We start from the raw sequence: 15,045 nt of genomic DNA on the forward strand, positions 1-15,045 counted from the left end.
GAAATTCGGGCCGTTATCTCGGAGAGATTTGTGGGTCAAAAAAGTCAGCCGATAGCACGATTTTATATTTAAAGGAATGCTGACAGAGACAACAAATATGATGTGCACATGACGGTGAGCCTCACATAAAATACAGATGATGCCGAAGTTACTCTATGGAGTAGCGCGGGATAGAAATGGATCGAGCAAAGGAATTTAGAAATAAGACCGATCAAGTCACACCCTCACTACTCACTGGTAGCTTGTAGGTGGATTGCGTCGGGGAGTGATGGTCATGGAGGCAGTTAAAAAGCAACTAGGTGTTGCTTTAGTTTCTTGGCATTTTTTAAAACATACGGCCACAAAATATCGTTCTTCATAAAATATTTTTTTATGAAAAATGGGAGGAGAGTTGTTTTAAAAGTTGTTTTTTTTTTTTTTTTTTGCTACATTAAAAGGTGTTTATCAAGTTTGCACACAGATAGCACACGTTAACTAGTTTTTTTTTTTCCCTGAAGTTAACTACTTGGGGAAATTCTTGGCACTGAGGAAATGATCCCTCCCACTGATAAAATCAAACCCCAGGCCACTCCCCTGACCAATAACATTCAAAATTCTGTCAATTGATTCTATCGAAGATTGAATACCACCGAGACGGGGGATTACCCTTGACCCTCTCTTATATACAGTTCAACAAATTCTCAACGTTGCTTAATTGGCATTCCATGGTTAAAAACAACGGACCGGTGATCATAGCCAGCGATCAGAGACATGGAGATTCAAAAAGATCAGCAAATTCACAGCAGAGAACCACCGATAGACAAGATGAGCAGCAGCCCAGCTGCCCACCTTCCCCACGTCTTGCAGCCCGGCCTGCACTCTCGCGGCCTTTTCTTTTACCGCGACTCTGCGAGCGTCCAACCCGGCGCCCTCAAGTTCTCCCGGAATCACGTGCTGGCCAAAAATCAACAGAAGCTGCACTCATAAAACCCGAACCACACTACCGATGATGCTAGACTTCCGCCATTCCCGGCAACCACCACATCTCCACTTGGCATCCCCGGAGGGCTCTTCGCTCTCAACCCAAGGCGAACAATGGGAATGTATCTGCAGCCCACAAACTTCACATGCGAGATCCGGAGATGGCTGGTTGAGCTTGCATTTTTGACACTCCACACCGCCGAGTGCAGCCTCATTGGCAGAAAAGGAGGTATTTGCAGACCCCCCTATATGCATTGCTGATAAATTGCAAGGAGGCGCTTCCTGATAAGTAGTTCCAAATTCATCAGAACTGCTGGGGGCGCAACCGTACTCTGACGCATCCATAGGCATATCATATTGATCGTCCAACTCCCCATCCTCAGATGCCAACAGCTCCGTAAATGAGAAGTATGTCTGTGGTTCGTATTCCAAATCCTCAGAGTTCCCACCTTCTGGATCACGCCATTGGTAACTAATGCCAGCAGTGCCAAAACCCGCATCTCCACGATCACCACCTTTCATAAAATTCCATTCCGATAAAGGGGATGATGCTTTCTCGGAAGCACTTACAAAGTTTGCTTCATTGGCTGGAGAGAATTCATATCTAGCTGTTCTACATGTGGCATTGTTTCTCCCTAGACATTGGCTCTCAGAAGATGTTGTGCAATTAGAGTTGGCATTCTGAGGTGCATAAAACCCATCAACATTAGTTCCATGCTTTAATTGGGGCCTTCTGATAGACAATTTTTCCTGGCTTCGGGACAATGATCCAGATCCATTCGGTTGGATTTCCGCTTCCAGTGTTTGCTCCACAATTGGATCAACTCTTCCAAAAGAATAAAGCAGGGGATCATCATCCACAATAACCAAATCTTCCTCGACTGAGAGTGAACCCAGGGTACTCGGATGTACCAATCTAGGGAGAACGGATGTAGTCCCTTTGTTTGAAATTCCATTATTCAGCAGTTCGGGTTCTGGCTTCGTATAATCTGGATCCACAAAAGGACACTTTGGTGAGCCTTTCCTCCGGCACTTGTTGCACTTGAATCCTAACAAATCGAAAATTTGAGCTTCCTCGAGTTGCAAAGCATCTGCATGGTACCAATCTGCGAATAACAAAGAACTCAGGCAACTCATGGGGGGAAGGTATTTTCAGAAAGTGGTAAATTTATGTATTGGATGACGGCTTACTTCGGCATTTCTCACAGCAGATATACATCAGATCTGAACGGTAAGAACTATTGCAGAGGCAACAAACTGGCTTTCTCGAAGAACTCAGGCCCTCATTGCTTTTGAGAATGATATTTTCGACCCTGAAATCCTGGCCAGACTCGTCACCCTTCTTCCGCTTCCAAATAAGACCAAATGACTGGCATGCTCCACTAAGTTTAGCTTTGCGTTCTGAGTTAGGACCAGAAGCTAAAGGCCTCATTTCTAGATGAGTTTCTGCTTTACCAACCGATTGTGCAGCATGAGGAGACCCAATCTTTAACATGAATGTGGGACCTGCCACCAACCGATCTTGCCTTTTTTGAGAAGGCAACTGATTGTTCAGAATCTTCTTTCGACTTGCATTGAGTGTAGCAGATTTAGTATGATAGCATAATTTGCATGTAATATTGGAGCCCGGATCAGTAATCTTGTCAGCAACCGAAGATATTGAGCAATATGTGTGGCAGTTACCTGGAATTCAGGGAAAAAATGTTTTAATATGATCCCACTTTTAAATTACCCACCACTTAGTTCCTAAAATGTAAACAGAAGAGATGGAACATGGAATGGCAAGCATGACCATACCTTGACAAGAACTGCATCTCACCGCATCCCTAAATCACATTAAAAAAAATACAAGAAACATGCAACAGCAAATAACAGTTAGCAAGGGGGAGAACAATACCGTACAAACCTTTCTAGACTTGATTGACCAAAATCATAAACACTACAAAACAACGAATTACCTTAGAAGAACATCGCGTTTACATGATGCGCATGAACACTTGCTGGGTTTCTCCCCCTTGTGCAAAAGATATAAGAAAATATTTCTACGACGTGTTTCCGATTGTCTTTTCTGAAACTTTGGCAAATAAGGCGAGTTTAAGATTGTTGAACCAGGTGAGGGTTTCACACCAACTCTCTCTTCGAATTCCTTTATCAAGTATAATGGAATATGATTTTCAGAGAACCACCACTTGCCATTCCCAACCTGGATATTCCCTACTAGAATATTCTTTGTTACATGCAAGGGAAGATGCTTCTGATTGGGAAATTTAACTGCATATATCATCCTATTCTCAGCAATCTTTTTATCGCATATGACTGCATTTCGAAAAACAGCACTATCAACATCTGAGCTTTTCCCACCCAAAGGGATTTGCTCCGGGCGAACAAGTTCCTTCCACCTTATATGAGCATCAAGATATCTAACCTGATTGGAACTCAAAGTTTGTTAAAGGGTTACTGAAATTATCCCGAAGAAATGACAAACTCGGCCAGGATAATAGATAGAGAACAAACCTGAAGAGCAAGCTGAGATGCATTCTTACTCATTTCTACGGAAGCTCTCCAAGCAGATTGCTGGTTTCTTCTAGGGAGCTCAGAAATTTCAGGATAAGAAATACAGGATATCCTTCTTATTCCACCTGGCATGAAAGAGACATATGAGCAATCATCAGATTTATATATGAAACTAGCAGGACAATGAGACATAAAACATTCAACAGGGCAACATTTACCTTGACGAGCTGCTTTCCTGACTAGCGCGCTCAGAAGAACCCCCTTCTGGAAAACAACCTTTGAAAGCCTTCCACCTCGCCACCATTGCACATCCTTCCAGTTATCATCAGAAAAGAATAGTGCAGAATCAGATGCTACAGATTGTCGCTTATTTCGCTTCCCACTGGGTCCATGTTTTTGATTTAATCCAACGTGGGATATACCAGCAAATTCTGTGCATAACTCAATTGACCAATCATCCACCAGTTTAAACCAGCTTCCAGAAAAAGCAATCCTACGAATACTCTCTTCAAACTGCCAAAAAAGTCAGGGTCAGTTTCAATAGTGGAGACTATAAGGTTGAATGGCGATTCTTTTTTCACACTTCCACTGGTAAATTAGTTCAAACAAAATAATGAACTTTACATATTTTACACAAAACACCACCGTTTACAGTCACAAGCGATTATAAGCCATAACAGCAACTAATGTCATCAATGGAACGCAGCAGAAGACAATACAAAAGTATGATTTTTGAATCTTTGTACAGCTAGCCACTTAAGCATTATCAATATTTTTTTTAGAAAAAAAGAAAGTGCATTTCTAAGTTTCATGATTCTCTGTGTTTTGTACATGAACCCCCAATTTTTTTAAGGGAAGCATGACTGGTACATATTACATACATAGCATTACTATTTTTCATCCATTTATCTTTGATAAGCAACACAGATCATAAATCACTCTCAGACTATTCAAGTGATCAGAATTATAATGGCATAGAAATAGAAGATACAACAGCTTACGAGTTTTGGTTGAATGGTATATTGCAACTTCCAATATAAACTCATACCAACTTTTGTTTTTGGGTAGAATACCAGCTTTATTTTCTAAAACTTATATATAATGAATACTCGCCCATAATTTAAGTATGTGGCATGTTCTCTAGATTAATTTTGTACTTTCATACATACCCAAACATAAGCAAGGTCCTAACCCAAATTTGGTTATCCACACATGTTCAGAGTCTACCTCCATATAGTGCAAATTAAGTTCCAAAAACATGAATGAACTTGTTAAAACTCTCGAACAAATTTCCCACACGACCTTGATAGCCAGGATTGCCCAGACCCTTCAATTTAGCCTAAAGCATCCATGTCCAACACTTAGGACCAAGGTCTGCCGTGCCGGTACCGGAGCCTGTACCGGTCGGCCGGCGGCACGGTTCAGTACGCCTTGAGCCCGTGCCGACACAGCAGAGAGGGTGAGGGAGCGGAAGAGGGAGAACGGGAAAGAGGAAAAGAGAGGGAGGAGGGAGAAAGGAAAAGGGAGAGGAAGGAGCGGCCGTTGGAGGCCTTTGGAGGGCGTCAGAGGCCCACAAAGGGCCGAAGCAAGGGCTCTGCCCTCCGAACCCTTCTTTCATTCGCAAAGCCCCTACCTCGGCACCCCTCCGGAGGCCCACCCTCTCTTCCTCTCCCCCCTCTCTCTTTTTCTCTCTTTCCCCTTCTCCCCCCACCTGTCGTTTTACCATTTTGGAACTGGAACCGTCCCAATCCGCCAGCCAACATGGCTCGATACGCTTCAAACCGAGCGGTTTGGGACGGTTCCGCATTCCTTGCTTAGGACATTGGTATGACAAACACAGCTCCACCAAACGAAATCCTAGATTTTAAAAGGATCTGACACTTAGACACAACCTGCACCTGACACACGAACCTCAGTTCATGTAACATAGGCCAAGATCTTTTTGTAGCATCACACCAACTCCAAAATCCTACTCTTGCTCTCATATACCAACTCTATACCACTCCCTGGTCCCACATCTTTAAGAACATCAACATAATCCTTACAAAGTTATCTGGTTGCTACTTCACCATTTCTTTAAAGCCCGTATATAGTGTCGCTGCTAGAAGTACACCTGTCAAATCACTCAGAACAAAAACTTAAAACCAAATAAAACAACAATCAAATAATAAGTGAACTTCGATTGTTTCAAATAAAATTATGCAATACTTCCAAGGTGCTCGAGCTTTGTTTTCTATTTTAGGTACATCCTACTCCCTCATCTAAATTCACTCCTTTCTTTGACTCACAAGGCACATCAATGAGTTACAAACAACGGAAAAAAATAGCCACTCACTTAGAGAAGTCCAAAATATCTGGGGAACTTACAAACTTGTCTAATATAAAGCATAAACCATGATGGGATTGGTATAATGCTAACTTCATTGAGCCCTTCGCTGGTGAAGCCTTGTGAGGCCTCAACGTGACATACTAACATCCTTGCTCTGAGTTGCTATATCTAGGTATTACAATCAGAAAACATGATAGCCACCATTTGGCACGTCGGTTGTGCTCACTACTAGATCCTCTACACTCTCCACAACTATTGTTCCATCTACATGATGGCTCAAGTCTTTTGCTCTCTCTCTCTCTCTCTAAAAGCTTTGGTAAAGGGAAAATAAGTCCCAACTGACTCATGACTTCTCTCTATGCTTTGTTTGCTTCTTTAATTAGAATTATTGCTGGTATAAAACTCTTTTAACTAGAGCTAGTCCTCCATGATCAAAGGCTTGTGAATTCCACCCAACATTCCCAAGAGCCAATCCTCCACCATACAATAACTTAATTTTTAAAAAATAGGAGTTATATGCACAACTAAAAAAATCATCAAGACTTATCCAACCATCTGGGGATCGGCTTTATGTATCCTCATTTGATGCCCCCTAGTCTAAATACATGAGACTATCCAATCTATGGTTTGCCGAGCCGAACCGAACCGAACAATTCGGCCTGTACCGAATCGAACCAACGCCTAGTCGAAACAGTACAGCCGGGTCGAGTTGGTTCGGTTATAAAATCTCTCCCCTTTGGTTCACTGTAATAAAACCTCTCTGGTTCGATTTCTCCACACACCCCTCTCGCTCATGCTGACTCACTCAAAAGGTCCCTAGCCTCCTAGTTCAGTTTAAACTCCCCCCTTCACCATCTCAAACGAGTATCTCCGACCCCCCTGCTCGTGATGGTTCGAGAGCATGCCCCCCTACCACCACTCTTGACCATTCAAGAGTTGCAATGGCGTTCAAGAGCACGTCGCACCCTCCCCCCCCCCCCCCCCCCCCCCCGCTCCCCAGTTCGCAACCTTAAGGGTTTCGATGGAGCCTTAGGCATCACTGATAAGCAGCCCCCTTCCTCCCTCTCCAACCCTCAACCCTCTGTCTCACTTAGGGCTAGGGTTAGGGTTTAAAGGGCCCCTCCCCCTTCCTCCCCCCCCCCTCCTTCTCCCTTCCCCTCCCTCCCTCCCTCGCTTGGGGTTAGTCTTGCTTGGGTTAGGGTTAGAGTTTAGAGGTCTCCTTCCTCCCTCCATCCCTCTCCCCCTCTTCCTCTCCCCCTCCTCGTTTTCAGTACACCCTGAAACGGCATGGTACGAACCCATATCGTGCCGAACTAGTCAACAACTGGTACGTTCTTCAATACTTGCTCCGCAAAACTTGCTCCAATAACATGAATTTGTAAAAAGACTGAATTTTAAGCATTATAAAATAATTTTAAAATGGAAATGCAAGGGTCAGAGATTAAATAAAATACTATTTGGAGGTTCATGCATAGAAGTCTATGCCATCCTTCCTTCACTAACTTAACAGTCAATGATCATGAGGGTGCACATACATCATTTCTAATCACTCATTGGCACATGGATGAGGTTTAGACACTATCCAACTAACACTATCATGTTGCTTCCCCCACCCTTCCCCCATATTGCACTCATTTTTAAATGAAATGCCTCCAATTAGTTGACTTGTAGGATACCACTTGTTGATAGTTTCTTAATTTTAACACACAAACAAGTCAACAGTCAGAGCCAACACATACTTAGTGTGCCGTATTTGCAAGGGGGTAGCAGCATTTAGTTATTCTACTTAGGTTGCACGTTCCCCTACCGTGTTAGTGCTAAAGGGAGCACTCAAACACCATAGACAGGCAATTTATACATGGACAGTGTGGTAGGCAGACTAAAATAACTACAAGGGAAACAAAAAATCAAGGCATGAGAAATGTAAGTAAACATGAAAAAAGATGTTGGATGCAGTAGCTTGTGATTGGCAAACTTGTAAGTGGATATAACATTTTTTCCAGCCAAAAGGATGGTGACATGACAATTAAAGAATAAAGGTAAGAGAGTCAGATCAAAATGGGGGGAAAAAAAGAGTTTGGTTTTTATTAGGAAACGGAGATATTAAAATTGCTGTATTTACATGATCAATCTAATTGATAAGGCACTGTTTTTTTATGATGCACGAGGATATGTGCATGAAATACATTCTAAATGGATAACATTTACAGAACAGATTTTATAGGAAAGTCCAATTAGTTAGATATGAAAGAGAGAGAGAGAGAGAGAGATGTGCATGACAGAGATAGATTTTGAGTTTCATTTAAGGTCTGGTTTTCTTAAGAAAGAAAATATTTTTTGGAAAGATCTCCTTAGCTGAATTTAATTTGAATCCCTAAGATAGATAAGGTGGGTGGCTTATTATGTGTTTTAAGGGAGAAAAATACTATACACAGAAAAATAAAAGTATAATATTACGGAAGATATTTTGTTTGACACATTCTAGGGTATTTTAAAAACAAAAATTGGCAATTTTATGTCTAAAATTTAAGTCTCCCTTTCTAATATGGTATCATTTTATTGCAACAGACATTAATTGTCTGTATTCAAATCAAATTCAAACCATGATCTGAAGCCCCTTTAGTTTGCTTTCCATCAAATAGTTGTACCTTCCTCAAATCAAACACCATATCAACAATTATAGCAATTGTATCAAACCAAACGAAACTACAACAGCAGTTCTTGCAAGGAAAGATAATACCTTCATATGTTGCATTGCTGGATACAATCAAGTAAGCAACCAAAGAGACATCGACAAGATTATAATTCGTCACTATGTGATTTAACCTCCATCAAGTTCTTTATCATAATCTAATTCAATACTTTTTAGGGAAGAAAACATCACAATAAATAGTCAGTTTACGAGTAAATCTTCCAATCATTTTATTTAAGATATAAATATTTGTTAATAATATGTTTAAAATCAAGATGCAATATGATCACTATATTGGAAAGAAGAAAAGAAAAGAAAAGGAGACAGCTCGCCAAGCAAAGATTGCACATCATATGGCATACCTGAAGTGATAATTTGAATTATAGCTGTGATAAAGGATTGGGATAAGAAATGGTACAAAGCAAGCTGGAAACAAGACGAACATAATGTACCATTGTAGGGAATGAGAAACAATGTTATGCATTTCTAGTGCAAGAGAAACTTTTGCAAAGGGCACGCAAGTCCAATTTAAGGAAGCTTTCCTTATCTCTTATTTAGTACAATAGAAATATTGTTTCCAATCATTTTTTTTCTTTTTTTTTTCATCTATACATTTTCATCATTTATCAATTTAATGGAAACCCCATTGAGCAGGTGATCCAAATGTGTCGACCATGAAGCACTGTTCAGATGGGAAGTGTGCTTAGACAGAATAGCTACGTGATATGGAAATGCATTTTATGATAATTATGGCTTGAGCATCTATATCTGCACTCTGAAGTTGATGATGAAAACAAAAAAAATCAAATATCATCCAAATTTAGACATGGTCAGGAACAGGCAGATGAAATAAACAGCAACAGCATATTAACCAGCATGCAAAGTGCATACTTTTGTGTATTTTAACTAATTCCTTTCCAAGTCTATAGCACTAAGATGTAGATCATGATGTTGAAACAAAAGAAGAGATTAGCGGCATCTTCCAACAAACAAAACCAGCCATGCAGGTTCAGGTCAAACAGGTCAACCATAAGAAGCAACGCAATCAGTACAAGAAAAAAAGAGATACTAAAAAAAAAAGCTGACCTCAAGTAACAAGAGTTTTAAGATCCTGCAGCTGGAAGCTTCTCTTAGCTGTTTATGCCATTGTTGGTTATACTGTGCATCTGACAACCGACCAACTAATAAATCATGCAAACTCTCCTCCATGTTTGCAATACGTGAAGTAATTATAGGAAAGTGGCTGTCATCATGCTTAACTGGACGAAAGCCACTAACATTTCTTGCAGATCCTTTAATGGCATTGGTGGCAGCTAAATTTAGCAAGCACCCTTTTTTATTTGTACTTGCACCTTTGCATACAATGCACCAACCACATCTTTCTCTTGGGACCTCCATGAGCTTTTTCTCCAGATTTGGCCAAAGAAACTGCATGGTTGCTACAGAAAATGCTTTCAGTTGCAGTGCAATGTTTGCAGCTACCGTTTTCCTAGGATTAGAAGAAAATTGAGCTTCCAGAACTCTACTCTCTTCAGATGTGAGAACAGCCAGATTAGCGGCTGCTGATGCAGCAATATCACCCTGAATATACTGGTTCACATAAGCCAGGGGCTTGAAGACAGTTAAATTACTTGAGCTCCTGTCACTTAGAATTCTGCATTTCTCACCATAAATTTGGGTCTGATGTTTGCTTTCATAAGATATACTCAGAGAATCATTCTTTGTTGAAAAAATAGAGGTGCCTGCATCTTCCTTGCATATTCCATTCTCATTTCCTGAAACACCAGTTGCAATGTCATGCGCAGCTGATCTTTCAGCAGAAATTGGTTCGTTTGAGTAAAACACATCAGTTAAAATAGATGCATTATGAAATTGCTCGGTGGTCTTTGTCCGGATAACTGGGAGACTCTTTTGGCTTGCCAGAGAAGCATCTCTGGAAGTAAATTCATCATCTTTTGGAGGTACCAATAATTTATCAGAAACATCTGGTGTCTTCTCGGCAGACACTTCAGTGTTTGCCAAATCAAATTTTTGCATCTCTGGAAAGTTGGGCTGCTCCACAAAGTCCAATGCAGAGCCATTGATCTCAGCTTCATTGCAGTCATTCTTTTGACTTAAATTTGCCTGATTGTCTACATTGCTATCTGTTATGTTAATAGCAGAGCTCTCTCCTTCTGCACTATTAATGAAATTAACAGTTTTGTTAACTGGGTTATTGAAGAGTGGAATGTGACATGTGGTAGGTTCCTTGTCAATCAGTAGATTACTGATGGGTTCAGTTTTTCCAATCTGCAAACTGGATGGTGGGAACTCCCAATATTTTAATATGCCGCTGCAGATATCAGCATACAGTGATGCGATTTCTCTTGTTGACCAAATCAGACTTAAGACCTTGGTGACATCGCATTGATTGTAGTATCTAGAAAATGGCTCTGAATCCAATGATGTCCCAGTCCTGTGGCATTCATTTTACAAGATCACAAAATGAAAGAAATGAACTATTAGATAGATGAAATAAAACTTCAAGAAAGCAATCAGCAAAAAAAAATTAAAAGGAACTATAAAGCAAACACAGATAACAAGAATTCGAATGTCATGTATAAATATATATAAACATGTTAACAGATAGTATATGAGGTGGAAGAAAAACAGCTCCATCATGTAGGTATCCAGGTGTGGTATTACAAATCGAGTAAGAATAATGCTTAAATCCATGGACCTAAAAAATATAAAGGAGCTATTCAACCAGGAAGATGAAAAGGTAGGAAATAATAGTGGAGGAAATCACAGCAACAGGTCCAATTATTATGAACCGACAACCCTTTGTCTCATGAGCAACATAAAAAGGCCAAGCAAGCAATGAAAGCATTAATGAAATTTTAGGACGTGCAAATTAATGAAATTATCAGGATAAGAAACTCTAGCTGACGAAGGAAGCCTTACACAAGTAAATAATTGCAAGTTCCCAGAAACATCCGCCCATATACATCAACGCCAAAGATCTCAGCTCCTCTTATGCCCCTTCCTATTCTGGAAGATGTTGGGCCAAGATTGTCCACCGTGCATTCTGGACAATACCACAGGCCTTCAGGAAGAAATGCTCTGCTCAGACCAATGCATCTCGAATGATATGCTGAGGGGCACCCATTGCAACAAATCAAAGTGCCATCCATTCCACAAAGCCTGCATTCATCGCTATTCCCATCAGGAGAGGCATCTGATGCATCCGAAACTGGTTCTGCTTTAATCTTAGAACCTGGAATTGGTTTATTTGGTTCAACAGACTTCCGCAGAGCTTTTACACTCTTGCAAGCTGAAGTCTTGGAATATCTGGGATGCACCCTCCTTGGCCCACTCTCTGGAGGAAGGCTGACACCTGAACCATATTCCATCTCTTCTTCCACATTTTCCCGTGTTTCTAGTTCAGTTCTTAGCTCTGCAGAATCTACAGCATCATCGCACAATATTTGCAGAACTTTGAGTTTCATGGCCACGGGAAGCCTGCAATATTCACTGTCTGAAAGGGTAGTACCGAATCCATTCCCACCAAGGCCTTTCATGTATCCCATTATGTAGAGGTACTCGACTAAGAAAGGTGACCAAGTTAATGCATCGAGCAAAGTCCAATCTTGATGTCTATGAATAATGTGGAAAAGAAAAGGAACATATAAATTTTTTAACCTCCAAAGCACTCGAAAATTGATTAACAGGTGCTCACAAACAAGGAGACGAAGGGAGCGCATACTCACCTTAAGCATTTTGAGGCTAGCTCCGAGCCCTCTGAGGAAAGCATTTGAAGTTGCCGCCTCAGAGCCCGCATGAGGGAGACGTGGATGGCATCCAACAAGGAATTCTGGCCATTGAAGTTGAGCGACCGCACAAAATCATCAAGTCCAAAGGGGCTCAGAAACAACCGGACGCTGAACGATCTTAAGAAATTGTACACGGAGAATAAATAACTGATCGCTTCCTCTGGAACAGCAATGTCCCCAGAGGACGGAGGCAGCGGCAGCATCTGGATCTCCATGGATGGCACAGAAGCCGGAGCACGGGCACAGTCACAGGAATCACTGGAAGAGTCGGCATCGTCTGAGAGGTTGGAACCCAACCTGCTAACCGAAGAGGTTTCGGCTCCATCCGAGACTTCTGGCGCATTGTTCCTCGACCTTGTGTTCGGCGGCATCTTCAAGTCTCCAGACCCTAAGGAGGCCAGCTGGTCCAGCTTCCTCTTCATACAGCTCGGCTTCACACTCGATCCTCCATCATGGACCATGAGGATCTTGGAGACCTGCTGGTGTTCCAAATCTTCGCGATGCCCATCCTCGTACACGACGCCGTACTTTCTTCTGCCGCCGTCGTAGGATGAGACCTTCCCCAGGAGGAACGTCCTGGCTCCAGATACATTCTTGCCCACATAACTACCGACCAGTGCATCGCCACCTCTCGTCGAAGCCTCTTCAGATCCCCGATTCGCCCTCTCTTCCCCACTGCTACTCTCCTTCATGCTCGCTCGGTTACCAGACCTGCTCCCCTCCGATTCCATACAGCGTGAGCAAAAGAAACGCTACGACGTGATCCCTTTGCCTTCAGAATCGAAAGCAACCTTCCCGGATTCCATGCAAGAGGAGAGGAAGAGGGGCTTCGAATCCGTCGAAGAAGGAAAGAGAACTTGGGACGGGATGGATGGGAACGGAGACGGGGATCCAAAAAGGAAGGAAGAAGGAAAAGAAACTTTAAAAGTTCCGATTTTGCGCTAAGATTTCCTCGTGGGAACGAAGCGGACGAACGAACGGAAGAAAGAAAGAGAGGGAAGAGGGAGGGAGAGGGAGATGCGTATCCAATTGGGTGCCGATAATCTACGCCGGGGGTCTCCGAGAGTCTCTTCCCCCGCCCCTAATCCTGTGCGACAAGGTAGCCCGCGAGAGCAGGCGGCGATCGGGGAGCGATGGGGGAGAAGAAAAGGAGAGAGGATCGATGGATCATGATGGATCGAGAGGAGAGATCGTCGGGATGGTTTTGCCCTAGCCCTGGGTGGGAGCAGTGGCGTCCGCGCACGACGATAGAGAGAGGGGAAAGGGCATGAGGGTGGGGTTGGGGGGCGGGGGGTGCACTCCTCCATATGAGCCGAGTCGGAGCGTAGGGGGTGGGAACGTCACCGCCATAACAGTAGCAGCATCGGTTCGAAACCCATCGCCCGACTCGGTTCCTACCCACGCCCGGCTCCTCCACTCGGCGACTCGTCCCCCCGCCTTCCTCTCAAATTAGAAAACAGAGACATCATTGTAGATACATGGATTGGATATGGACCATAGAGGAGAGCTGCGGCATTCCGGACGGTTGGTGGGTGGGCTCAATTGTATTTTACCTTACTATGTGGTGCTTGAGAATATCGGTGGGGTGGGCGGGCGGGTTTGACTCGACGGAGCGCGTCGACGGACCCAGTCGAGTCGCTGATCCTGTGGCCAGCGCAGTGGAAATGGGACGATGTGTCGCCTCGTGTCATGTCGAACCTCCTACTCGTACAAACGGCGTCGCGGGCACGGTGTGGGCTGGACGACACTTGGCGGGACGAATTCCGAAAATTTTTGCCCTTAGCGTTCCTGCTTTATAAATTCAAATTTTTAAGCGGCGGAGGGAGGGAACCAACGTTGACCCCTCACCCGCAACTTCTTGAACCCTGAGGACCAGGCGGTATATAACCAAAAATTATACGTACATGGTGCTACACGTAGTTGTAGCTCTTATGTTTTGATCCGAGGTAGCTACTTGGTTGTCCTTGAATACACTTTCGATGAATATAAGGAAATTGTTCGACCAAAACCGACCAAGATGACGCAAATATGTGGATTGCAAGACTTAGACACAAAAGAGACCCGAACTTCAACCGACGCCCTAGCAAGACCACCTTGCAATTTAGGAACTAGGTGGTCCAAGAACTTGGTGCAATGAATTCACCTTAGCAAAATGGGAGCCCCAATGCGTTGCTAAAGCTAGAGACAGCAGGAGAAAGTGAGATGCAATTAAGCTAAAACTGGCGAGAGTTTAAATTTGAAGCGGAACACTTCTCTTAGATGATTGGTTTAATATGGAGGAGAGGCACTCAATTTAAATATGAGTACAAAAGAAGATATAGTTCAATTTTTATCTGGTAGTGACAACCCTTTTATATATATATATAGTGGTAAAAAAAAAAAAGGAGGGGGAACGAATCCACCCGTGTAGCAGCCCCTACTGAGCCCCCTTCCACCAGAAAATGTTCGATACGGGTCGCAAGTTCGTGCTCTTCCCGACCCGTGGGTTGCCCCACGTGTAAGTACGTCACCCCAGCGCCACCTCAGTACTGGCAGACCAGATAGCGATTCCACCGGACAAACCAGGCAGAGAGCATTCGATCCCCGCATTTAATCGATGCCCACGTGTTTCAAATCTAAGTCACTCTGGTGGAATAAAAGCTCCGTTCCCACCGTGCTACCACCTTGGTGGCAAAGTAGTGACAACCTTTAGCTGAAAGATTTGAAGCAAACTTGCTTGATGAAAGATTCCCTTCTCT

General features: G+C 42.9%; 1 protein-coding gene across 1 annotated transcript; it reads right to left on the reverse strand.

Annotated features, from left to right (window-relative positions):
- Positions 1-461: 461 nt before the first annotated feature.
- LOC103723835 (DDT domain-containing protein PTM-like) lies at positions 462-13,722 on the reverse strand. Its single transcript, XM_008814892.4, has 9 exons — positions 12,245-13,722; positions 11,439-12,131; positions 9,582-10,950; positions 3,693-3,987; positions 3,475-3,599; positions 2,919-3,385; positions 2,758-2,786; positions 2,152-2,643; positions 462-2,066 (listed from the first exon to the last, which is right to left on the reverse strand). The coding sequence occupies exons 1-9, from the start codon at positions 13,036-13,038 to the stop codon at positions 961-963; spliced, it is 5,370 nt and encodes a 1,789-aa protein (XP_008813114.2). The 5' UTR covers positions 13,039-13,722; the 3' UTR covers positions 462-960.
- Between the last annotated feature and the right edge of the window lie 1,323 nt (positions 13,723-15,045).

The sequence above is a fragment of the Phoenix dactylifera genome, chromosome 10 (assembly GCF_009389715.1).
Source record: "Phoenix dactylifera cultivar Barhee BC4 chromosome 10, palm_55x_up_171113_PBpolish2nd_filt_p, whole genome shotgun sequence".
NCBI lineage: Eukaryota > Viridiplantae > Streptophyta > Magnoliopsida > Arecales > Arecaceae > Phoenix > Phoenix dactylifera.

Bases quoted from the DNA above. Each gene is read 5' to 3' on its own strand.
- LOC103723835 (XM_008814892.4), bottom strand. From the start codon at position 13,038: ATGGAATCGGAGGGGAGCAGGTCTGGTAACCGAGCGAGCATGAAGGAG. The intron at 2,787-2,918 runs GTAATTCGTTGT...AATGTGATTTAG, and splicing joins AAACGCGATGTTCTTCTAAG to GGATGCGGTGAGATGCAGTT. The intron at 2,644-2,757 runs GTATGGTCATGC...CCTGAATTCCAG, and splicing joins GAGATGCAGTTCTTGTCAAG to GTAACTGCCACACATATTGC.